We start from the raw sequence: 27,377 nt of genomic DNA, 5'->3' as shown, positions 1-27,377 counted from the left end.
ACTGAATAAAAAGCCAAGAAAGCACATATATGTGCATACACACAAGGTGGGCACATGTCCTCTCACCAGAGCATTTTTTCAAAGTGTGGACAAATGCAAAAAAAAGAATACTCTTCACTTAGCAAATCAGCACATCACATACAGTGCTTCAAAATGGCACCTCAGGAATTCAAACAATATCCCTAGATAAGGTCCCCCCACCCCACCCCTCCAAAGAAAACAGCTCCAGCAATCATCATATTATTTCTATCTCTTTGTGCGATTTTAGAAAGCAAGCACTTAAAATTTTAATTTTACAATATATTTCGAGGCAATAAGAATAATGAATTACTGTGGCACTTAGATTCAGTTGTCAACTTGGCCAGGTGAAGGCACCTAGTTTTGTTGCTGCAGACATGAGCCAATAGCACGTGAACCTCATCTGTTGCTAATTACATCTAAAGTCGGCTAGGAGGCAAGTCTGCTGCATGCAATGAACGACGTTTGACTTAATTGGCTGGTGCTTAAATGAGAGAGTGCAACATAGCACAGTCCAAGCAGCTTGACATACCTCATCTCAGCACTCACAGCTCAGCCCAGGCCTTTAGGCCTTTGAAGACGCAGAAAAGAATCACCTCGGGAAAAGTTGCTGGAACCCAGAGGCCTGGAGGGAAGGCCAGCAGAGATTACCCTGGGCCTTCCCAGGTAAGAAAGAACTTCAGATGAAAGTTAGTTGCCTTTGCTCTGAAGAACTAACAAAATAAATCCCCTTTTAATAAAAACCAATCATCTCTGGTGTGTGGTATTCCGGCAGCTAGCAAACTAGAACAACTACTAACAGTGATAAATGCTCTTTCATTTAATTCAAAAAAAAATCCTCAAATAAGTTATTACCTTCACACACACGTACCTTTTCTACTGAATTCTAAGTTTACTGGTTATCTAAAAATTTAAAAGAGCATTACAACATAAAACTAATGCAGGCTTCTCAAAATTACTTTGACATTTATTTCTAGAATTCCAAATTTTAATTCATCAATTACTCTCAACTAAAAAATAGTTTCCACACACTGAAAGCTTGAGTGATGCAAAAGAATTAAAACACATAATTTCAACCTTCTACTTGTGTATACTTTGAGTAACAATCAAAATCTACATATATTGTCTAAAACAAAAAATACCACTGGGTGAAAAAATATATTTTCTTCTTTCAACCTACATATATAGAAGAAGATACGGAAAAATGTCCAACAGATACCTAATTTGAATCTTCTACTCAATGACAAGAAGAAAGTAATTCTTAAATAAAGAAATTTATTTAATTTAATTAGATTAAGAAAAAATTAAAAGGAATTCATCTTATGGTTGAAACATGCCCTATGTGCCATGTAGGACATAAATAGTTTTGTTTCTAAATTATTTCATAAGTTTAACACAAGATGGCAAAGATGGTGATGTCTGCTAGCTTTCTCTCCAGGCTTCCTGTTTCATGAAGCTCCCCCAGGGAGCTTCTTCAACACCAAAGGTTTCTGGATGCGTGGACTCTCGTGGTTCTAGTGGCTCTTCCATGGCTCTCTTGCTCTTTCCAAAATGATTTCTCTTTTAAAGGATTCCAGTAAACTAATCAAGACCTACCTAGAATGGTGGAATCAAAAATCCCCTAATCAAAGGCTAATACCCACATTGGGTGAGTCACATCTCCCAGATAGTCTAATCAAGTTTCCAACCTACAGTACTGAATAGGGATTAAAAGAAATGGCTGCCTCCATGAGATATATCAGGATTAAACCATGGCTTTTCTAGGGTATAGAATCCTTTCAAGCCAGCATACAAGTATATGCTTGCTGTAAGAGACAAATTTTCAATATAACGACACAGATGGAGAAATATATATATACAAACAGAAAGCAAAAAACACAGTCTTTGCTGTCAAACATTAAGCAACCTGTTCAAGCTCATGCAGATACTGAGTGAGTGACAGAGCAAGAATTTTAACTTTCTTACTTCAGACAGCTAATAATTGCAAGAGGGTGGTAAGAAGAGAGAGAAGAAGGAAAACTAGCATATAAAATTCAAACTGACTTAACTTCAAGCAGTGGGAAGAAAATCACAGCCTCATCACATCTTAGACTTTTAACCTTCCTGTTGAAATTAGCTAAGACGTTCACAGCTCTAACAGTATTTGACTAATCTACAACTTTATAAGACTCCCCACAAGTAAAGGAAGACTCTGCCTTTTCTGTTGGTCACTTTGGGGCATTTAGTACTGTATACCATCATCAAAATCTTCAACAAGGGCAGTGCAATGGTGCCTCAGTGGCAGAATTCTCACCTGTCATGCAGGAGACTGGGGTTTGATTCCCAGAGCCTGCCCATATCAAAAAAAAAAAAAAAAAAAAATCTTCAACAAATATTCTAAAAGTTGAACTCTAAATCAATGTTCAAGAAAAAGAAATAGATTCTCAAACATCTCTAAAGATACTGTCATGACGGTTTAATGAAATTTTCATTAGTTCTTATAACTTCTTTTGAACATCACATATGAGAAATTCACAACTAGAAATATATAGGAAAATTATTGTCCAAAGGAAACTTTCTCCTCTAAATGTGATGAGACTTGAGGATCAAACGTAGGAAAACGAAGGAGAGGTAAGACTACTGCTCTGTAGCACTACCAAACCATTCAGGTACTTAAAGTCAGTAAATTTAAGAAAAACACAATGAAGGCAGTTACCTTTACTGGTGTCCAAGATTATGACATAAGAACAACAAAAGAAATAATTATGTTTAACAGTGGTACACCAATGGGGGAAATACAGGCAGGAGAATAGCTTCCAACAACAACAAAACTAGATGCCAGCCAAAGCTGTCAATCAAAACAAAAACATCTAACAACCCAGTCTAGTTCCAATTCATCATAGAGGAAGTTTGGAACAGATAACAGGCATGGGATTTATGGTATGGGGCCTTTTTTTGGAATCCATACTCTCATTTACTAGGTACATGAAATTACGCAAGGCATTTATTTAATCTTTCTGAGACTGTTCTTTTATAAAACAGTAATAATGATATATCACAGGCTGTAATGAAGATTTAATGAGAAATTACTGCAAATGTAACTGTAAATATTTATTCTATACATAATTTTTAGATCCTAGGCTGGGGGCAGCAAAGAAAAGTTCTGTACCACTTCTTATAAACAAATTAAATCCTCCTTCAGTAAATAAGAGAATGCTACAGAACAAAACTATGACAAAACTCTAGCAGATACACAGACTCAAAAATCATAGGAAATATTTAAAAAAATGGAGTACCATATGGATCATTTTAAACTCACTCAACTATTTAAGAACAAAAAAATGTTAAATAAATCATTGGCAAACTTGCTTATTTGAAAATTTTCAGTATTAGTTACAAAGTACTTATATTACACTTCACAACTAACAATATACCATAGGTTGCAACCTCAAAGCTGAGGACCACTGCCCTAGCGAGATACTTTTCTTCTTGTTTCTCTACACATCATTTTCCTACAAGCTGATCATATGCCACCTATACTAATAAAGAAGGGACATCATGTTAAGTGAAATTAAAAAGACAGGCACAAAAGGACAAATATTGTATAATCTCAATGATTTGAAATAATTTGAATAAGTAAACTCATTGAGTCAGAATCTAGAATATAGGTTACCAGGGAACAGGATATAAGGATAGGGAATGGGAAGTTTAGGCTTAAAATGTACAAGGATCCAATTTGAAAGAATGGGACTGTTTTGGTAATGGATGCTGGTGATGGTAACACAACACTGTGAACATAATTAACGGCTCTGAAATATATGTATCTGAATGTGGTTAAAAGGTGAGGTGTTAGGTTTTAAATAATAATTTAAAAGAAAAAAATCCGTGGAATTACAATACACCAACAGTGAACCTTAAGTTAAACTAAGGACCGTAGTTAACAGTACAATTATAGAAATGTGCTTTCATCAATTATAACAAATGTTCCACATCAACGCAAGGTGTTAATAATAGAATGGTATAAATGAGAAACCTGTATTATTATGCCCGATTGTTCTATAAACACACAACTTCTCTAATAAAGAGAAAATATATATATTAAAGGAGCAAAAAGATTTCAGTAACTTTTGACTATGTCCATTATACTTATTTGTTCTTAACTGTTAGGCTATTTGGATGTTCTCACCTTTTCCAATGGAGGCCGCTAAGGTACAGTTGTTTTTTTAAGGGCTCTGTACTTATAGCCAGCAGACATAAGTAATGTCCTGATTATGTGACATACTAGTGTAGTGTGATTTTCTGACAATTCACTATACCTGAGCTCAATTTTCTTCTTTGTTAAACAGGACTACCGATATTCAGTTTCAATGGTTGCATGAATTAAATGAGATCACATAGTGCTTTGTAAAACACAGTGTCATGCATATGCAAGTATAAGTATTAAAATGCCAAATTATTCATCTCAAGCAGAAAAAAATGCATACAAACTCCCAGAATACAAATGAAAACTATCAGATTAATTCACAAAAATGCCAACTTAAAATTTTCATTGTCCTAAAACTCTTCAATAGCTCTCCCTATCTACTAAATTAATATTAACACCTAGAATGATTAATGATTTGCCCAGCAATGCCAGACTTCATGCAAGGTTCTTTATATAAATGTTATTTTTAATCCTTACAACACTCTACAGTTCAGATGTCATTGTCATTTTACAGATGAAAAAAAATTGAGCTATTTCCAAACTCTGCTACTTACAAACAACCCACTGAAGAACATTTTTTAATTAAATATTTGAAAGTGAGAGTCTTAAAAGGAGTGGCTGAATCAAAGAATATGTGCACATTTTAAATTGATAGACATTAGCAAATTTATGGCAAAAAAAAAAAAGCTGAAACAACTTATTTCTCAAGAACAACACTATTTCCCGGTATTCTTGCTTATACCGTATGTTATACATATTTAAATTCTTTTCACTAATCTAATGGACAAAAAATTACCTCTTTTTATTCTCATAATAGTTGCATCCCTTATGCGGCTAGAAGTATCCAACCACAGGAGATGAAAGAACACAGTCACCAAACTTCAACTGCTTGCCACAATTCCTTTATATGACATCAATGTTAAGCATATAAAGGCTAGCACATCAATGCTAACCTGGACAGAACTCAACTTATGAGTTTTGTTTTGTTTTGTTTTCACATGGGGAGGCACCGGGAATCGAACCCAGGTCCTCTGGCATGGCAGGCAAGCATTCTTGCCTACTGAGCCACCGTGGCCTGCCTGAACCATGAGTTTTTAATGAACCCAGGCTCCTTTGGTATCTCAAAAACCAACAGGCCAATAACAAAGAGCGCACATATTGCTGAATATTAGTAGGTAATTGTATGCTACAGTAATTGAAATTATTATTATTAGAAAACACCTATTAATCCCTGACAAAGCAGTTACCATTCTATTTAACTAAGAAAATCATGGCCTTTCCTTTCTGACAGGCTTAAAATTTGGAACATGAACATGCTCATAATCTATTGAACACAAAAATAATCTCAATAATATGTATATATTGAGGCTGTTTACATACATACATAAATATTTTATGCATATTTAATATATAATAAATATTTCTTTTAAATACATAAAATGTGAAATGCAAATTATTAAATCTAACAAATTTCTCATAGAGCTATTATTGTAACTTATGTCAGTTTATGCTAATATATAAACACCAGAAGGATAACTAAAAAGACTATAAAAATCTCTTTAAACCAGTACCCCATTTTTCAGAAGCAGGTTAGTTTAACTTTTCAAAGCTCTTTTATAAAATCTGATAGAATTTCTTTACTTAATCCTAATTGTCTTCTCCCTTTCCTATTACTATTCTTTTACTGTTGGAAATAAAAGGAGTCCAGAGGAGACATATAGAATGGAAAATAGTTTGGAAATAAAATATGTTTGATCAGCAGATTAAAATCAATAAAAGCTGCTATTATTTATGGGGTTATTTGTAGTTTTGTGTTTTTCCATTAATTATTTAAAGAAAAGCAAACAAAAGACATGCTTTCATTCAAATCATGCATACTAGGATTGTGTGTAAGCTGATTTCACTTAACTAAGCGTAAAGAATTACTAGTTTCATAAAGCAAACTTGCAGAGTTTAGTATAGTTTTACATTTAGCAGAATTTGGCTAATTATTTACTTCCTAAGGCAATTATACAGCAAATATTCATAATAATAAATAAATCCTTTCTAAATTGGCATTAACTAAAACAATAAGATAAAGTACAGAGTTTCTAATTGTAAACCAAAAAAATTGCACTAGTATCTGTATAGCAATAAAATAAACAGAACCAGACATTAATGGATAAAACTACATATTTGATTAAATTTAAAACATAAGATATTGTGATATAATAAAGAAAACTCCACAATATCGAAGTAAAAAAAAAATTTTAAGGCTTCTACTAGTTGTCTTTGCCAAAAGCTGCCACCAACTAATACACTCCACCATGCTGCAAATCATCAGACTACCATTTCTACTGCTTAGGGAAATAACTATTAAATTTCAATAGTGCACACTAATCACATCAACAATGTTTATATGGTATGACAAAATCCATATGCAATTTCATTTCACTGTGCTATTTTTATAGCTCTTGTCAACTCTAATCAGATATTCTAAAAGGAATATCTTAAATGGCATCAATGTAAAAAGATTTTAACATTAGGGAAATTATATCCCAAATAAGTATCTTGCCATAATGCACAAAAAAGGGAGAGTTGGTGTAATTAGTTATCACTTGCTGCCACCTATTTTCATAGCAAATAACATACAGCAAAAACTACTTTCTTGTTATAAACCAGTTTATTTTGATAGAAGGAAAATTTTCCTGAAGGATGAATGTTTTAAAAATTCTTAATCTAATAATATTTATTTAATCCTTCCATAAACATTCATTAAACTTACTCTGTAGAAATCAGAATAGACTAAGAAAGATAGGTAATAAAAAATAAGATCAGATTACTTGTCTCAAGGGGGATTAAAATTCAGGAACAATTTCAACATCGTATGGTAAGTGATATAACAAATTAATTTTTTTTTTTTAATTTTAACTGACTTCTACGGCAAAGTTAGAAGACAGATGAATAGTCACCAGAGGGCTATGGAAAACTATGCAGATAGAGGTAACATATGAACTTTCCCTTTAAAGACAGAGTAGTTCAAAATGTAGAAAAAGAGTAGGGGACAGGTATGCTCCACTGAGAAAAGGAAAGTGATTAAAATAAAGGAACAGGAAAGAGGCAGCCATATTTGGGAACAGCATTTGGACTTGCTAGGCTAAGGCATAGTACTGATAAAGGGAAACAAAGGAGATGAGATAAGAAAATTTGTGAGAAAGGTGGTCATACATTCTACTTTTTTCTCTAATGTGAAATGAAACCCCAACTAGGGATAATCTTTATCTTACTTTACAGAACACTTTGATCTCATATTTTCTTCCTGAATTGAACTCATTTGTATACTTGGCTTATTTTCCACAACATGACTGTGAGCTCCTTGTGAGCAGGACCCACATCTGATTCATTTTTATATCCCTTCTCAAATGCCTTGAACATAGATATCAAAAATGCATTTTTTGAAAACGACAGAATAAATGCATGTACTTGTACAGTTAAAAATCTAAAGTTTTAAGTTGTAAAATTCAAAGTCCATGCAATTTATATATAATTTAGGTGTCATTCATCAGGTAAAATGGTGATTTTAACTTTTGCATTTTAAAAATTACTCTTCAAATCAAGACTTAGGTTACAGAATAAAATCTCCATTTTTCACAAATTACTTTTAAAGAAGTGTTGAGTTAAAAAAATATATGCAATCATCACCACCCACAATTACAAAAGCCATGACATAACACTGCTTTTTGAAATACATGTTAACAATTTCTGGTTAACTACAAACTTACCAAACATTTGGCAAACTCTTTGTTTTCTGAAAGGAATCCATAACCTGGATGTACCTTAGAAATGAAAATAACACATTTCAATTTTATCATATTGTAAAAACTTTATAACCAAAATGTAGAATGCATTAATGTTGTTCATTGTTCAAGGTTCCATGAATAAGATTACTTCTGCTTCATACTGATTCATCTCTAATTCACATTTCTTGGGTACAGAACTGAATTCTAAGAAACTATTATAACCATTTTCTATCTACTGCCTTTGTCCCGACCATACCTGGACCATATCCTGATATCCCTTGCACATTCTTTCTGAGATTAACTTCAGACACAAATTTGGAGAATTTTATAATAGTTCATGGGTCAAAGAATATATTAAAGGAAAACTTTTGCAAGGTGAATGAAAAACTCGATATTGCCCTTCCTTTCCAATGCCAGGAACTTCTTCTTTCCAAAACCCTGGCTACCAAACCAACCAACACAACTTACTTCTAATGGTATTAATCATACTCAGTCACAACCCAATGAGCAGCTTCTGTCAAACTGACTTACCTAAAAAAGGAAGTTTTGTTTTACTACTACTTTATACTTTGTCCTTTTTTCTTCTACTATCTTTCTTTCCCTCCTCACCACGAACTTACTTTACACTATCCTCTCACAAGCCACACAGCAACAATCTAAATTCTACCATCTTGTTCAAAGGAAATGATTTTTGACTACCACAATGGCCAGACCTAAATTTAGGTGCTCTAGGATCAGTCAATGTAAAATACATTTCCATTAAAATAATTCAGCAAAGAGCAAATTTCTGAACAAGCCATTCTAGAAATAGCTATATAGAGACATTTTAATGCTGAATTGAGTTTTAAAATGGAAAAGAATGCTTGCTAATTACTGCATTATAAAAAGTTTCATCGCACCACTTTCATTTTAAATAAATACTCAAGTAAAGACTGTATTCTGACAAGCCACAGTTAAAGAGTTTTACCTTCTTAACTGTGCTAATAAACTGTAAATATCTATAATATGGGCACACTACTTGAAGCATTCCAGGCTAATTGCTGGTACTGGCTGCTTCTATTCAATTTTAGAGATAACTATGCATAGTTGTTAACATTATATATAATTAGTAATATTAAAATAAAAATAAAAAATAAAATCACTAAATCTAAATATATGTATATATTTCACTGACATCAGAAACCAGTATTTTTCTTGGATTCTATTCCATCTAAACAGAATTGAGGGAAGTAATAATGTATTTATCCACCTAAGCTAATATGCATTCTCTACTGACATTATCAAAAAAAATCATTACTGAATGTACCATTTTTATTCATGGAAGTATAATTAAGTGTGCATAATTTTTAAATGATTAAAGTGGAATTTAAAGCAATGTCTTTTAGATCCATTTTATAATGATGAATTTAAAAAAAAAAAAAAAAAAACTCTTATTACCCTGAAACGGTCAATACACAAAACAAATTGTGATTTCTTTTTTTTCTAGCAAGTTTGGAAATGAACTAAAACTACTCCCTGTGGTGAAAACTGAATCCAGCAGCCACCTGCAGGATCAGCAACCAACACTGCCAGATGCTACAAAGCTTTGATTTCCAGTAGTGAATTCAGCCACATTGAACTCACGTGACAAACTAACTGCAACAGCATTTTAAATCATTCTTTTTAATTTTTTTAAAATACAAACTCTGGCTTTATGTACACTACATATGAAACAGCTGCAGCAGATAGATTCATTTGGACTCACAGCTTGGGCCCTGGTTTTCTTAATGGCTTCCATGATGGCATCCACGTTGAGGTAGCTTTTACTGGTGGGAGCTGGGCCAACACAGACTGCCTCATCCGCCATTTTCACATGAACCTAAAGACATAAAACTATGCATTAACAGATGTTCCCAGCAACAATAATTGCAATCACCCAAAAATATACATAAAATTGCAATTCTGATTGCTTCACATATCATTTATATAGTCAGATCACCATTTGAATATGCACTAAAAAAACAAATGTAAAACATAAGCTTGGAAACTATGTTTTGGAAACTATGTTATTAACCATGATTTCATTGATTACAAACATAATCTATTTTCTAACAAAATAATTTCAATAATATCCCCTACCTCTTTGATTCAGTAAAAAAAAAAAAAAGCACAAACAACTTTAACTCTATTCTGTTCATCAACACATAAATCTTATATAAAAATAGCTTTGTTACATGTAGTCAGGGTAGCCCAATATTCTAACAACAAACACTCATAACCAATTCTAAGCAAGCTCCCCAGGAAGTTGGGATAATTAGAGGGAACTGAATGAAGGGATCCAATAAGTGTCCCTGCACAGCATCAGGTCACCACAACTTAAAGTGTACAAGTAAAGAGTTCAATATTACTAAATGTGAACTAGAAAATCTTGAGAATCATTTAATATCACATTTGATTCTGGTCCATTTTACCTTTATTTCCAAAAGAACGAATACATACATTAAGTCCTAAATCTACTAAAAATTCAGCAATGTATACTCTTTTTTTTTTAAGATAACTCTCTCCACAATGATTTAAATGGATATTTATTTTTGCTTAGTATACATAAGGGATTCGATATTGAAAAAAGTGGGTTGTTTAGTTCTAAAAGAAATCTATTCTTTTAAAATGATTAAAGAATTACTATATTCTTCAAATGACTTCTCCTAATAGTTTTCCTGCTTAAAGAACTCCCAATTGGGTTAAAATTATCTTAAAAGGCAGCTACATAAAACCAGAGCAGAAACATATACTGTAAGTATGTTTATAAATATATATAAATTTATATATTTATTTATTTTTTATTTTAAAGTCTGAGGTAACAAATATTTATTAGTATTTCTAAGATGTATACTTCAACTCTGAGGTGATTTTTTTTTTTCTTTTTTTTTTTTTGGCATGGGCAGGCACCAGGAATTGAACCTGGGTATCTGGCATGGCAGGCGAGAACTCTGCCTGCTGAGTCACCGTGGCTCGCCCTCTGAGGTGATTTTTAAAAACACACTTTGTTTTAAATAAGAACCCCACATCATCAGTGGGAAAAAAAAAAAAAAGACAAAAACTAAGATAGTAGGCTTTTAGAAAATTCAAAATTCACTTTATTAATGCAATATTTTCCAGTTAAGTAAAAAATGGCACTGGGTAAGTAAGCTGCCCTCAAAGGATTTACATATCAAACTTAACATAAAATACTTTAATATATATATTCTGTAATTCCTTTCATAACATCAACTTCAAGGAAAAACAGCCACAGTTCTAAAGGATCTTAAATGCTCTATGTGCAAAAGCAAAATTCTCCTCATAGTTGTCTTTGCCTTTCAAACTCAAAACCTCAAACTGTTCTCCTTTCCCTCAGAAAGTAAAGTGCTCCTCTATTTCCCATTCCAGATACTATTAGCAACTTCATTGGTGTAATTATAAATTTCTCCTATTGATGACCTCCAACACACAACAAAGGCAGAGAGCAAGGAAGCTCATGTGATATACTCCATGGATGTCATCATCCTGTAGGACAAAGCAGGACAGACCAAGAGAAACAATGCTGGTGGTAGAAAAAGGAGAGCAATAATCGAAGTATATCAAGCAAAACTACCTAGAGTATATTTCATTGTATACACCTAAAAACCCACACTGTCCACAAAAATGAAATTAAAATCACAAGCATATACAAAACTTAATTCAAAATGTCTCAACAACTAAATATAGAGCCCAGGACCACATATCTTCATGTTTATCAAACATTCTAAAAGACCTAACAACGATGCTGCTCAAACACTGCCAAAAAATTAAGAAAGAAGGAATGCTACCTGTATTAGCTAGGGTTCTCTAGAGAAACAGAATCACAGGAAATATCTGTAGATACAAAATTTATAAAAGTGTCTCACATATCTGTGGGAAAGTAGAGTCCAAAATCCGCAGGGCAGGCTGTGAAGCTGACAACTCTGATGAAGGGTGTGGACAGAACTCCACAGGAGAGGCTCACAAGCCGAAGCAGGAAGACAGATTGTCTATTCTGAATCCTCCTTAAAAGGCTTCCAGTGATTAGATTAAGCATCACTCATTGCAAAGACACTTCCCTTGGCTGATTACAAACAGAATCAGCTGTGGATGCAGCTGACGTAATCATGAGTTAAATCTATGATATGCCCTCATCGCAACAGACAGGCCAGCATTTGCCCTGGCCAAGTTGACACGTAAACCTGACCATGACACTAGGTAACACTCATTTTACGAAACTAATATCACTCTAATACCAAAACTGGATAAAGACACCTCAAGAAAGGAAAACTACAGTCCAAACATCCCAATGAACACACATGCAAAATTCTCAATAAAATAATAGCAAATGGAATACAACAACACATTAAAAGAATCATACATCACAACCAAGTAGGGTATATAACAGGAACACAAGGGTGATTCAACATAAGAAAATTCATCGATGAAATAAAACACATTAACAAATCGAAAATGAAAAATCATATGATCATATCGATTGATGCTGAAAAAGCACACAACAAAATTCATCACTTTTCTGATAAATGCTTCAAATGATAGGAATCGAAGGCAACTTTCTCAAAATCATGAAGGGCATATATGAAAAAAAAGTAGCCAGTATCATACTTAATGGTGAGAGGTTGATAACATTATCCCTAAGATCAGGAATGAGACAAGGAGGCCTACCATCACCATTATTATTCAACACTCTACTAGAAGCCCTACTTAGAGCATTCGGGAAGGAGAAAGAAACAAAAGGCATCCAAATAATAAAGGAAGAAGTGAAATTTTCATTACTTACAGCTGATATGATCCTATACTTGGAAAATCCTAAGAAATCTATGACAAATCTACCTGAACTAATAAATTCAGCAAAGAGACAGGATAAAAAGATTAATGTATAGAAATCAGTAGTATTTCCACACACAAGCAATGACATAACTGAGGAGACAATTAAGGAAAAAATTCAAAATAGCAACTAAAATATTCAAATATTTAGGAATAAACAAAACTAGGAATGCAAAGGACCTATATACAGAGAACTAAAAAAACTGCTAAAAGAAATAAAGAAGATCTAAATAAGAGGAAAGACATTTCCTGCTCATGGACAAGGAGGCTAAATGGAGTTAAGATGTCAATTCTACCAAAACTGCTCTAGATTCAATTCAATTCAATCTAGATTGCATTCAATCTAGATTGCATTCAATCTAGATACAATGCAACACCACTCAAAATTCCAACAACCTACTTTGAAGACTTGGAAAAGCTAAAGCAACTTAGATTCATTTACAAGAGAAAGAGATTGAACAGCTAAAAATATCCTAAAAAAGAAGAATGAAGTGAAAGATTAACACTTCAGATTTTAAAGCTTATTATATAGCCACAGTGGTCAAAAAAGTATGGTGCTGGCACAAAGATAGAAGTACTGACCAGTGGAATCAAATCAAGAGTGCAGAAACAGAACACCAAATCTATGGTCAACTGATGTTCAACAAAGTCCCCAAATCCACCGTACTGGGACAAAATAGTTTTCCAATAAATAGGCATGGGAGAACTGTATATAAATAGCCAAGAGAATGAAAGAGGACTCATATGTTATGTGATGGTTAGGTTCTGATGTCAACTTGACCAAGTGATGACGACCCAGTTGTCTGGTCAGGCAAGCACTGGCCTGACTATTCCTGCAAAAATATTTTGTAGCAGGTTGGTTGATAAACCTGAAGGCTAGTATATAAAATTATCAGTCAGTTGACTGCATATCTGGCTGATTACATCTGCAATCAACTAAGGCGCGCCTCCCATCAATGAGATGATCCAATCAGTTGAAAGCTTTTAAGGAAGAAGAGACTTTTTCACTGCTTCTTTAGCCAGAGAGCCTCCCCTATGGAGTTCATCTAGACCCTTCATCAGCGCCGCCAGCTTCACAGCACATCCTACAGAGTTTGGATTCTTCCATTCCCATGGTTGAGTGAGATACCTTTATAAATCGCATATTACAGATATCTCCTGGTAGTTCTGTTTTCTAAAGAACCCTAATAAACCTGAAACTCTATATAAAAATTAACTCGGAGTAGATCCAAAAATATATACATAAACCAGTACCATACAAAAATATATACATAAACCAGTACCATAAAACGAGTAGAAGAAAAGATAGCAAAACATCTTCAAGATCTAATAATAGGTTGTGCTTATGCTTACACCCAAAACACAAGCAACAAAAGAAAAAATAGATAAGTGGGAACACCTCAAAATCAAACACTTCTGTACCTCAAAAGACCCTGTCAAAAAGGTGAAGAGGCGGCAGGCCATAGTGGCTCCACAGGGAGAGTTCTTGCCTGCCATGCCAGAGACCAAGGTTAGATTCCTGGTTCCTGCCCATGCAAAAAAAAAAAAAAAAATGGTGACGAGGCAGCCAATTAAAGTGGAAAAAATGTTGCAAATTAGGTATCATATAAAGTTTTTGATACCCCATATATGCAAAGAAATCATACAACTCAAGAACAAAAGAACAAATAACCCAATTATAAAAAGGGCTGAAGATTTAAATACATAGTTTTTGAACGCAAATATAGATGGCTGAAAAGCATATGAGGAGATACTCATTTTTATTACCTATAAAGGACATGAAAATGAAAACTATAATGAGATACCACTACCACTTCACACTTATAAGAATGGATGCTATTAAATAAACAGGAAACTACAAATATTGGAGAAGATATGGAGAATTTGGGACATTTATGCACTGCCAGTAAGAACGTATAATGATACACACACTATAGAAAACAGTTTGACAGTTCCTTAGAAAACTAGATAAGAGTTGCCCTGTAACCTGGCAATACCAATACTTGGTATATATACCCAGAAGGGCTGAAAACAGTGACAAGAACAGACATTTGCACGCCAATGTTCATAGCAGCATTCTTCACAATTGCCAAAAGATGGAAACACTGCAATTGTCCATCAAAAGAAGACTGGGTAAAAAGGGGGAAAAGGAAAATGAGACAAAATAAAGTTTCAGTGGCTGAGGGATTTCAAACACAGTCAAGAGGTTATCATGGACGTTATTCTTATGCATTACACACATACCCCTTTTTTACTTTACTGTGTATTGGAGTGGCTGGAGTACCTGAAACCGTTGAGCTGTGTTCCAGTAGCCCTGATTCTTGAAGACTATTGTATAATGATATAACTTTTACAATGCAACTGTATGATTGCAAAAACTTTGTGTCTGATGCACCTTTTATCCAGGGTATGGACAGACGAGTAAAAAAAAATATATGGATAGGGGGCCAAGATGGCGGCTTAGTAAGGTATGTGCGTCTTAGTTCCTCCTCCAAAGCAACTACTAGGTGAACTGAAACAGTGCAGAACAGCTCCCGGGACCACGGCAGGGAACGGACACACAGCGTACCCCAGTCTGGACTGGCTAGTCTGACTGCGAGACTCGGTTGCGGTGAGATCCCCGAGCGGCGTGCGTTTCCCGAGCAGCAGCAGCTGCGGCGGCCGGAGCTCCTCCCTCCCTCCTTCCGGGGCCGGCTGAGAGTCTCGGAGAGGCAAGTTTTCCAAGCCAAGGCGGCCGGCGCCCCTCTTTTGCGGGCGGCTTCCCTGGTCCGGCTATGAGTCTCGGATCAGAGGGCTACCCAAGCCACGGTGGCCCTCCCCCGCGGGCAGCTTCCTGGTCTGGTGGGGAATTCCACGGGCCGAGGCGGCCGGTGACCGACGCCCCTCCCCCGCGGGCGACTTCCTGGTCCGGTGGCGAATTCCCCGGGCCCGCTGTGGCCGGCGACCAGCCACAGGGTCCCCTCAAGACACGGCGGCTGACGCCCCTACCACGCGCGGCCCTCCGAACCAACGGAGAGAACTGGATCGGAAATCCCCAGGCCATGGAGATCAGTGACCAGGGGGATCCCTTCCAAACACGTGAGACAAACGTGTGCCACGAGCGCCACCTAATGGGCAGGATAAGAAAAACAGAACCCAGAGATTTCACAGAAAAATCTTACAACCTTGTTGGGTCCGACACCCAGGGAAATCTGACTAAATGCCCGGACGCCAGCAGGAGAAGATAACGGTCCACGCCAGAAGATTTAGAATATGGCCCAGTCAAAGGAACAAACCAATAGTTCAAATGAGATACAAGAGCTGAGACAACTAATGCTGAATATACGAACAGAAATGGAAAACCTCTTCAAAAATGAAATCGATAAATTGAGGGAGGACATGAAGAAGACATGGGCTGAACATAAAGAAGAAATAGAAAAACTGAAAAAACAAATCACAGAACTTATGGAAGTGAAGGATAAAGTAGAAAAGATGGAAAACACAATGGATACCTACAATGATAGATTTAAAGATACAGAAGATAGAATTAGTGATTTGGAGGATGGAACATCTGAATTCCAAAAAGAAACAGAAACTATCGGGAAAAGAATGGAAAAATTTGAACAGGGTATCAGGGAACTCAAGGACAATATGAAGCGCACAAATATACGTGTTGTGGGTGTTCCAGAAGGAGAAGAGAAGGGAAAAGGAGGAGAAAAACTAATGGAAGAAATTATCACTGAAAATTTCCCAACTCTTATGAAAGACCTAAAATTACAGATCTAAGAAGTGCAGCGCACCTCAAAGAGATTAGACCCAAATAGGCGTTCTCCAAGACACTTACTAGTTAGAATGTCAGAGGTCAAAGAGAAAGAGAGGATCTTGAAAGCAGCGAGAGAAAAACAATTCATCACATACAAGGGAAACCCAATAACACTATGTGTAGATTTCTCAGCAGAAACCATGGAAGCTAGAAGACAGTGGGATGATATATTTAACTTACTAAAAGAGAAAAACTGTCAACCAAGACTCCTATATACAGCAAAATTATCCTTCAAAAATGAGGGAGAAATTAAAACATTCTCAGACAAAAAGTCACTGAGAGAATTTATGACCAAGAGACCAGCTCTGCAAGAAATACTAAAGGGAGCACTAGAGTCAGATACAAAAAGACAGAAGAGAGAGGTAGGAAGAAGAGTGTAGAAAGAAGGAAAATCAGATAGGATATATATAATACAAAAGGCAAAATGTTAGAGGAAAATATTATCCAAACAGTAATAACACTAAATGTTACTGGACTGAATTCCCCAATCAAAAGACATAGATTGGCAGAATGGATTAAAAAACAGGATCCTTCTATATGCTGTCTACAGGAAACACATCTTAGACCCAAAGATAAACATAGGTTGAAAGTGAAAGGTTGGAAAAAGATATTTCATGCAAATAACAACCAGAAAAGAGCAGGAGTGGCGATACTAATATCCAACAAATTAGACTTCAAATGTAAAACACTTAAAAGAGACAAAGAAGGACACTATCTACTAATAAAAGGAACAATTCAACAAGAAGACATAACAATCATAAATATTTACGCACCGAACCAGAATGCCCCAAAATACGTGAGGAATACACTGCAAACACTGAAAAGGGAAATAGACTCATTTACCATAATAGTTGGAGACTTCAATTCACCACTCTCATCAATGGACAGAACATCTAGACAGAGGATCAATAAAGAAATAGAGAATCTGAATATTACTATAAATGAGCTAGACTTAACAGACATTTATAGGACATTACATCCCACAACAGCAGGATACACCTTTTTCTCAAGTGCTCATGGATCATTCTCAAAGATAGACCATATGCTGGGTCACAAAGCAAGTCTTAACAAATTTAAAAAGATTGAAATCATACACAACACTTTCTCGGATCATAAAAGAATGAAGTTGGAAATCAATAATAGGCGGAGTGCCAGAAAATTCACAAATACGTGGAGGCTCAACAACACACTCCTAAACAACGAGTGGGTCAAAGAAGAAATTGCAAGAGAAATTAGCAAATACCTCGAGGCGAATGAAAATGAAAACACAACATATCAAAACTTATGGGACGCAGCAAAGGCAGTGCTAAGAGGAAAATTTATTGCCCTAAATGCCTAATTCAGAAAAAAAGAATAGGTAAAAATGCAGGAATTAACTGTCCACATGGAAGAACTGGAGAAAGAACAGCAAACTAATCCCAAAGCAAGCAAAAGGAAAGAAATAACAAAGATTAGAGCAGAAATAAATGAAATTGAAAACATGAAAACAATAGAGAAAATCAATAAGGCCAGAAGTTGGTTCTATGAGAAAATCAATAAGATTGATGGGCCGTTAGCAAGACTGACAAAAAGAAGAAGAGAGAGGATACAAATAAATAAGATCAGAAATGGAAGAGGAGACATAACTACTGACCTCACAGAAATAAAGGAGGTAATAACAGGATACTATGAACAACTTTACGCTAATAAATACAAAAATTTAGAGATAATGGACGGGTTCCTGGAAAGACATGAACAACCAACTTTGACTCAAGAAGACATACATGACCTCAACAAACCAATCACAAGTAAAGAGATTGAATTAGCCATTCAAAAGCTCCCTAAAAAGAAAAGTCCAGGACCAGATGGCTTCACATCTGAATTCTATCAAACATTCCAGAAAGATTTAGTACCAACTCTCCTCAAATTCTTCAAAAAAATCGAAGCGGAGGGAAAACTACCTAATTCATTCTCTGAAGCCAACATCACCCTCATACCAAAACCAGGCAAAGATATTACAAAAAAAGAAAACTACAGACCAATCTCTCTAATGAATATAGATGCAAAAATCCCCAATAAAATTCTAGTAAATCGTATCCAACAACACATTAAAAGAATTATACATCATGACCAAGTAGGATTCATCCCAGGTATGCAAGGATGGTTCAACATAAGAAAATCAATTAATGTAATACACCATATCAACAAATCAAAGCAGAAAAATCACATGATCATCTCAATTGATGCAGAGAAGGCATTTGACAAGATTCAACATCCTTTCCTGTTGAAAACACTTCAATGGATAGGAATACAAGGGAAGTTCCTTAAAATGATAGAGGGAATATATGAAAAACCCACAGCTAATATCATCCTCAATGGGGAAAAATTGAAAACTTTCCCCCTAAGATCAGGAACAAGACAAGGATGTCCACTATCACCACTATTATTCAACATTGTGTTGGAGGTTCTAGCCAGAACAATTAGACAAGAAAAAGAAATACAAGGCATCAAAATTGGAAAGGAAGAAGTAAACCTATCACTGTTTGCAGACGATATGATACTATACGTCGAAAACCCAGAAAAATCCACAACAAAACTACTAGAGGTAATAAATGAGTACAGCAAAGTAGCAGGTTACAAGATCAACATTCAAAAATCTGTGGCATTTCTATACACTAGCAATGAACAAGCGGAGGGGGAAATCAAGAAACAAATCCCATTTACAATTGCAACTAAAAGAATAAAATACCTAGGAATAAATTTAACTAAAGAGACAAAAAACCTATATAAAGAAAACTACAAAAAACTGCTAAAAGAAATCACAGAAGACCTAAATAGATGGAAGGGCATACCGTGTTCATGGATTGGAAGACAAAATATAGTTAAGATGTCAATCCTACCTAAATTGATTTACAGATTCAATGCAATACCAATCAAAATCCCAACAACTTATTTTTCAGAAATAGAAAAACCAATAAGCAAATTTAAATGGAAGGGCAGGGTGCCCCGAATTGCTAAAAACATCTTGAGGAAAAAAAACGAAGCTGGAGGTCTTTCGCTGCCTGACTTTAAGGCATATTATGAAGCCACAGTGGTCAAAACAGCATGGTATTGGCATAGAGATAGATATATAGACCAATGGAATCGAATAGAGTGCTCAGATACAGACCCTCTCATCTATGGACATTTGATCTTTGATAAGGCAGTCAAGCCAACTCACCTGGGACAGAACAGTCTCTTCAATAAATGGTGCCTAGAGAACTGGATATCCATATGCAAAAGAATGAAAGAAGACCCATATCTCACACCCTACACAAAAGTTAACTCAAAATGGATCAAAGATCTAAACATTAGGTCTAAGACCATAAAACAGTTAGAGGAAAATGTAGGGAGATATCTTATGAATCTTACAATTGGAGGCAGTTTTATGGACCTTAAAACTAAAGCAAGAGCACTGAAGAAGGAAATAAATAAACGGGAACTCCTCAAAATTAAACACTTTTGTGCATCAAAGAACTTCATCAAGAAAGTAGAAAGACAGCCTACACAATGGGAAACAATATTTGGAAACGACATCTCAGATAAAGGTCTAGTATCCAGAATTTATAAAGAGATTGTTCAACTCAACAACAAAAAGACAGCCAACCCAATTACAAAATGGGAAAAAGACTTGAATAGACACCTCTCAGAGGAGGAAATACAAATGGCCAAAAGGCACATGAAGAAATGCTCAATGTCCCTGGCCATTAGAGAAATGCAAATCAAAACCACAATGAGATATCATCTCACACCCACCAGAATGGCCATTATCAACAAAACACAAAATGACAAGTGCTGGAGAGGATGCGGTGAAAGAGGCACACTTATCCACTGTTGGTGGGAATGTCAAATGGTGCAACCACTGTGGAAGGCAGTTTGGCGGTTCCTCAAAAAGCTGAATATAGAATTGCCATACGACCCAGCAATACCATTGCTGGGAATCTACTCAAAGGAATTAAGGGCAAAAACTCAAACGGACATTTGCACACCAACGTTTATAGTAGCGTTATTTACAATTGCAAAGAGATGGAAACAGCCAAAATGTCCATCAACAGAGGAATGGCTAAACAAACTGTGGTATATACATACGATGCAATATTATGCAGCTTTAAGACAGGATAAACTTATGAAGCATGTAATAATATGGATGGACCTAGAGAACATTATTCTGAGTGAGTCTAGCCAAAAACTAAAAGACAAATACTGTATGGTCCCAATGATGTGAATCGACATTCGAGAATAAACTTGGAATATGTCATTGGTAACAGGGTTCAGCAGGAGTTAGAAACAGGGTAAGATAATGGGTAATTGGAGCTGATGGGATACAGACTGTGCAACAGGACTAGATACAAAAACTCAAAAATGGACAGCACAATAATACCTAATTGTAAAGTAATCATGTTAAAACACTGAATGAAGCTGCATCCGAGCTATAGGTTTTTTTGTTTTGTTTTGTTTTGTTTTGTTCTTACTATTATTACTTTTATTTTTTTTCTCTATATTAACATTCTATATCTTTTTCGGTTGTGTTGCTAGTTCTTCTAAACCGATGCAAATGTACTAAGAAACAATGATCATGCATCTATGTGATGATGTTAAGAATTACTGATTGCATATGTAGAATGGTATGATTTCTAAATGTTGGGTTAATTTCTTTTTTTCCGTTAATTAATAAAAAAAATGAAAAAATATATATATGGATAAAAATATATATAAATAATAGGGGGGATAAGGAGTAAAATAAATTGTGTAGATTGAAATATTAATGTTTAATGACAGGAAGGGGTAAGGGGTATGGGATGTATGAGTTTTTTTCTTTTATATCTTTTTCTGGAGTGATATAAATAAAAAATGATCATGGTAATTAATACACAGCTATGTGATGATATTGAGCCACTGATTTTACACCATGTATAGACGGTAGATGTGTGAAGATTTGTCAAGAAAAATATTTTTTTTAAAAAAGATGAGCAAGTAAACAAAATGTGGTATATACATATGATGGAATATTACAGAACAGAAAGTCGAAATGAAGTCCTAAAGCGTATGACAACATAGATAAACCTTGAGGACACAACGCTAGTGAAATAAACCAGACACAAAACAACAGATACTGTGTGATTCACTACTATGACTCTGGTAAACTCAGAGGCTTATAAGGTAGAATATAGAGGACCTAGAGGTACACAGGAGCCATAGACGGGTGAACTGTTACCCAATGAGGCTGAACTTAAATGTAAATGAATGGATACAAGTGAAGGTAGTTCTTAGTGGGGTTATAAATATCACTGCCATCTTGAAGGTAAACAGGATTGAATGGGGTTGTATAGAGTCATATTTCCCAACGATTAACTCTACAATTACAAATAAGTTCTTGCACGAACTACTTCAAGGGTTTGATTGTACAAAGAGTCAACAACAGAGTAGTTTAGGGGAAAAACTAATATTACATGCTATCGCCTATAGTAAACAGCAAGACAACAACAGTACCACAACAACAGTACCACAGCAATACCAGGAGTAAATAATTGGGAGGAGAGAGACAAGTGATAAGTGGACATTTAGATTTGATATTTGGTGAGGCTGTTTCATTGTCTCTTTGGACCAATGAAAACTGTCTAAAACTGAGGGTGCTGCTGATTGTACAACCAAGTGAGGACATTGTAAAACATCATTTGTTTATTTCAGATTTATCCGAAAAACTGGAGGAGGCTAAAGGGTACAAAGATTGAGAAGCCGAACTGTGATACATATATGATGGAATACTGTGCAGCTACAAAAGTAATGTCATAGTGACATTACTTGCAACGAAGTAAATGAACCTTGGGGGCATTGTGTTATACAAAATGAGCCAAAACAAACAAACAAAAATTTTGCTATGGATCTGTGAGAAAAGTATTTTTAAAAAAGGAGCCTAGATTGTATACTCTCATAGCAGCCATACTTGGTCAAAATTGTAAATTTATCTAGTTTCTGAGACACTTGCTACATCGGTATAAGATGGTATTTCCATAATATTCCATAATATTAATAGTTCGAACTCTGTAGATCTGAAAGGCAGCAGCACTACATGCAATAACAAAGTAACCAAAGAAGACATCAGGTTTCAATTAGAGATAAAAATGAAGCTGATCTAGTTGGGACTAAGGTATATCAGAATACAGGGTAAAAGATAATAATGTGTATACTCTAGAGCTCAACCTACTGTAAGAGACCAAAGTCAGAGAGGTTTTACAGTCTCTAAAACCTAAATGTTATATACATACATATAATCAATAACATACAATAACAATCATAATAATAATCAATAACATACAATCTAAATCAACTTAACAATCCAAACATACAGAAACCAGAAAGGAAACTAGTCCTTTCGGGTTTCCAGAAACTGGTCCTTCCTGTATAGCTTACTGTAATACCTGGAGACAATCACATCTGGGAAATACCTTGTGCACTTTAAAATCTCAGGGACACCCAGAAAATAAGGTCAACCCCTTGATTTTCAGGCTTGCCCTTACAAAACATAGCTATGTAGCAGAGAAGCTAAGACTACTTATAATTATGCCTAAGAGTTGCTTGCAGGAAACCTCTTTGGTTGCTCACATGTGGCCTCTCTATACACATAAGTCAAACTAGGCAAAGAAAGCCTGGCCCTGGTACCACGGGATAGATAATACCTTCCAGACTAAAAGGAGAAAAAGAAAGACAATGAAACAAGACAGCAGTGTCTAAAAGTCTTCAAACAGAGTCAAGATGCTATGCTGGAGGCTACTCTTATGTAAGCTTCAGCTAAATATTGCTAATTGGCCTAATTTGAGAAACCCCAACCAACATCCTATCTATTAACCCTGAAGAACACCTAGGGTATTAACTGAGACATGATAAAAGTTTCATGCACTAAATTTACTTCCCTTAAACCTGTTACCTGCAGAGGGCTTCTAGGCTAGATAAGCCTGAAATTCAGAGGGAACAGCCTCTGAAAGAATATCAACTAATTCCACTGCCCTATTCTATATTTTTGATGCCACTTTCCAAAGTGAAATGATTAGAAAGAGCAGAGCGCAATGATCTATGAACAGTGAGAGAAGAACCAAAGGAGAAGGAAGAGTTTCAACGCAGAAGATAGGATTTAACAAATGAGTATGACTTCTGAATCACTCTATTGATATTTCTTTTAGCCTCCAGTATTTTACAACAGCATAAGGGATCCTAAAACTGCGGAATCGTAACACATACCAAGTTATGAAACCTGTTTTTTATTTGCTTGATGGAGTGTAGCTCAAAAACCATAGGTTTTTTTTTAATATATTTTATATTTCACAATTCAAAAAAAAACTTTTAAAAAGAGTATTCAAATAGGAAAGCGAAAAGTAAAACTTTCATTATTTCCAGATGACATGATACTATGCTTAGAAAATTCACAGAAATATATGACAAAGCTAATTCAGCTAATAAACAAATTCAGCAAAGTGATAGGATACAAGACTCATGTACAAAAATCAGTAACGTTTCTACATAGAAGTAATGACTTAACTGAGGAGACAATTAAGGAAAAAATTCCATTCAAAATGGCAACTAAAACAATCAAGTATCTGGCAATAAACTTAAACAGGGATGTTAAGGATCTACACACAGAAAACTATAAAATATTGCTAAATGAAATTTAAGAAGATCAAAATATATAGAAAGACAATCTTTGTGTTCATGATGGGAAGGTCGAGTGTCATTAAAACAGATTCAATGCAATACCAATCAAAATTCCAACAACCTATTTTGAAGACTTTGAAAAGCTAAGTTTTCATATTTATTTGGAAAGGAAAGAGACCTCAAATAGCTAAAAGCATAGAGAGAGAGAGAGAGAGAAAGTGGGAAGATTGACACTTTCTTACTTTGAAGCTTACTACAAAACCACTGTGATCAAAACAGCCATCACACCACATTGACCAATGTAACTAAATCAAGAGTGCGGAAACAGACTACCCAATCTAGGGTCAATAGATCTGTGACAAGGTCCCCAAATACACTGAATTTGGACAGAATACTCTTCAATAAATGCGAAAAACGGAAATCAATAATCAAAAGAATTAAAAACGACCCCTTCTTTATAACCTGTTCAAAAATTAATGGATCAAAGACATAAATATAAGAGACAACACCATAAAGCTCCCAGAAGAAAATAAAGGGAAATGTCATCAAGACTTTAGTAATAGGCAGTAGCTTTTTAAACTTCATACCTAAAGCAGAAGCCACAAAACAAAAAATTCATAAAAGGGAATTCCTCAAAATCAGAGATTCTCTGCATGAAAGGATTCTTTCAGAAAGGTGAAGAGGGAATCAACTCAATAACAGAAAAAATTTGGAAATCACATTCTGGATAAAGGCTTGATGTCCTATGCACATACAGAAATTATACAACTCAAAAACACAAGACAAACAGCAATTATACAATGTGGAAAGAATATGAATAGACATTTTTCCAAAGAGCAAATACAAATGACTAAAACCACATGAAGAGGGGGTGCAAGGGTAGTTCAGTGGTAGAATTCTCGACTGCCAGGCAGAAGACCCAGGTTCAATTCCCAGCCCATGCACTACCCAAAAAACAAACAAGCACACAAAACAAACTTCCAACAAAGGGTGCTGCAAAAATGGGATGCTTACATAGAAAAAGAATGAAATGTGACACCTGCCATATACCATACCAAAAAAAAAAAAAAATGAAGAGATGTACACCTTCATAAGCTATAAGGGAAATGTGAATCAAGATGACAATGAGATATCACCTCACACCTACAAGAATGGCTACTATTAAACAGAAAACCACAAAAGCTGGAGATAATATGGAGATATTAGAACATTTATTCATTGCTGGAGGGAATGTTTAACGGTATAGCTAATGTGAAGAAACTACCGCAATTAAGAAAACTAAGTATCAACTTAACATACAACACAGCAATACCACTACTAAATATATACCTAGAAGAACAGAAACCAGTGACAAAAGAACAGACATTTGCACACCAATGCTCATAGCAGCACTGCTAACAATTAAAAAAAGATGGGAACAATGCAAATATCCAACAACAGAGGAGGGGATAAACAAAATGTGGTATAGAGAAATGATGGAATATTATGGAACAGAAAGGTAAAACAAAGTCCTGAAGTATATGACAACCTGAAAGAACCTTGAGGACATAATGCAAATGAAATAAACCAGACATGAAAGAGTAGATACTGTTATGATTTTTGCTATTATGACTCTAGTAAAGGTAAACACAGAGGCTAACAAGGTAGATGCAGAAGACCTAGAGGTACACACAAGCTATAGATAGGTGAACTATTACCCAATGAGGTTGAATTAAATATAGCAGAATGGACGCAAATAAACGTAGTTTGTTTTTTTTTTAACTTTTTAATTTTTTTTACACACCACAACATACAAACATGGACATTCTTACCCTATAATGATTCCATTCTTAATACATAAACAATAACTCACAAAATCATTACATATTGCATATTCATCACCACGATCACCTCTCAGAACATTTGCATCAATCCAGAAAAACAAATAGAAAAGGAAAAAAATTTGTACATACCATACTACCAACCCCTCCCCCTCGATCACCAGCATTTCACTCTACTAAATTTACTTTAACATTTGTTTCCCCAATTATTTATTGATTTTTAATCCATATGCTTTACTTGTCTGCCAATAAGGTAGATAAAAGGAGTGTTACACACAAGGTTTTCACAATCACAGTTACACTGCGAAAGCTGTATCATTATATAATCATCTTCAAGAAACATGGCTACTGGAACACACCTCTACATTTTCAGGCAGTTCCTTCCAGTCTCTCCATATACTATAACTAAAAAGATGATAGCTATATAATGCATAGGAATAACCTCCAGGATAACCTCTCAATTCTGTTAGGAATCTCCCAGCCATTGACACTTTAGTTAGCCTCATTTCGCTCTTCCCCCTTTTGGTTGAGAAGGTTTTCTCAATTCCTTGATGCTGAGTCCCAGCTCATTCGAGGATTTCTATGGACGTTACCAGGAAGGTTCACACCCCTGGGAGTCATGTGCCATGTAGAGAGGGGTAGGGCAGTGAGTTTGCTTGTCATGTGGGCTGAGAGAGACAGGCCACATCTAAGCAACAAAAGAGGTTCTCTGGGGATGACTCTTGGGCCTAATTTTAAGGAAGCCTAGCCTATCCTTTGCGAACCCCAAGATTGTGGGCTCAGCCTATTGCGTTGGTTGTCCCCACTGCTTGTGAAAATATCAGGAATTCTCCACTTGGGGAGGTTGTATTTTCCCTCTTTCTCATCATTCCCTCAAGGGGACTGTGCAAATACGTTTTTATTCACTGTGCAAAGTACTCGGATTGAATGGGGCATCACTCTGGACAAGCCTACAAAATCTCATGCCCTACTCTAGGTTCCATGCACTTATGGTATTCAATTAAGCTGTCCACATAAGTTATATTAGGAAATGCACTAGTCAAAATATAAACTTTGTACAAAATAAACATTTTTTCCTTTACTCTCACACATAGGGTAAAGTTTTAAAATATCAGTTACCATCTATTTTCAACACTCTGCAGTATTGATATGCCTTTGTTCTTCCTCATGGAAAAATATTTTTCAATTTGTACATTTTGTTACTATCGTTATATATTCTAAGCATTGCTAGATTATATCATCTCAGA

At 35.3% G+C, this 27,377-nt stretch overlaps 1 protein-coding gene across 3 annotated transcripts in view; it reads right to left on the bottom strand.

Moving 5' to 3' along the window:
• The window catches only part of PCCA (propionyl-CoA carboxylase subunit alpha), a 626,991-nt gene that overhangs the window by 495,876 nt on the left and 103,738 nt on the right, over positions 1 to 27,377 (bottom strand). For all 3 annotated transcript variants that reach the window (XM_077158591.1, XM_077158589.1, XM_077158590.1), the window contains 2 exons: positions 9,725 to 9,838; positions 7,963 to 8,016 (listed from right to left, as the gene is read on the bottom strand). In XM_077158591.1, coding sequence (XP_077014706.1) covers positions 7,963 to 8,016; positions 9,725 to 9,838 — 168 coding nt within the window. The remainder of the gene's footprint in view (positions 1 to 7,962; positions 8,017 to 9,724; positions 9,839 to 27,377) is intronic.

This window comes from Tamandua tetradactyla, chromosome 4 (genome assembly GCF_023851605.1).
Source record: "Tamandua tetradactyla isolate mTamTet1 chromosome 4, mTamTet1.pri, whole genome shotgun sequence".
Lineage (NCBI taxonomy): Eukaryota > Metazoa > Chordata > Mammalia > Pilosa > Myrmecophagidae > Tamandua > Tamandua tetradactyla.
Note: the sequence above shows the minus strand (reverse complement) of the source record. Positions and strands in the feature narration are given on the sequence as shown.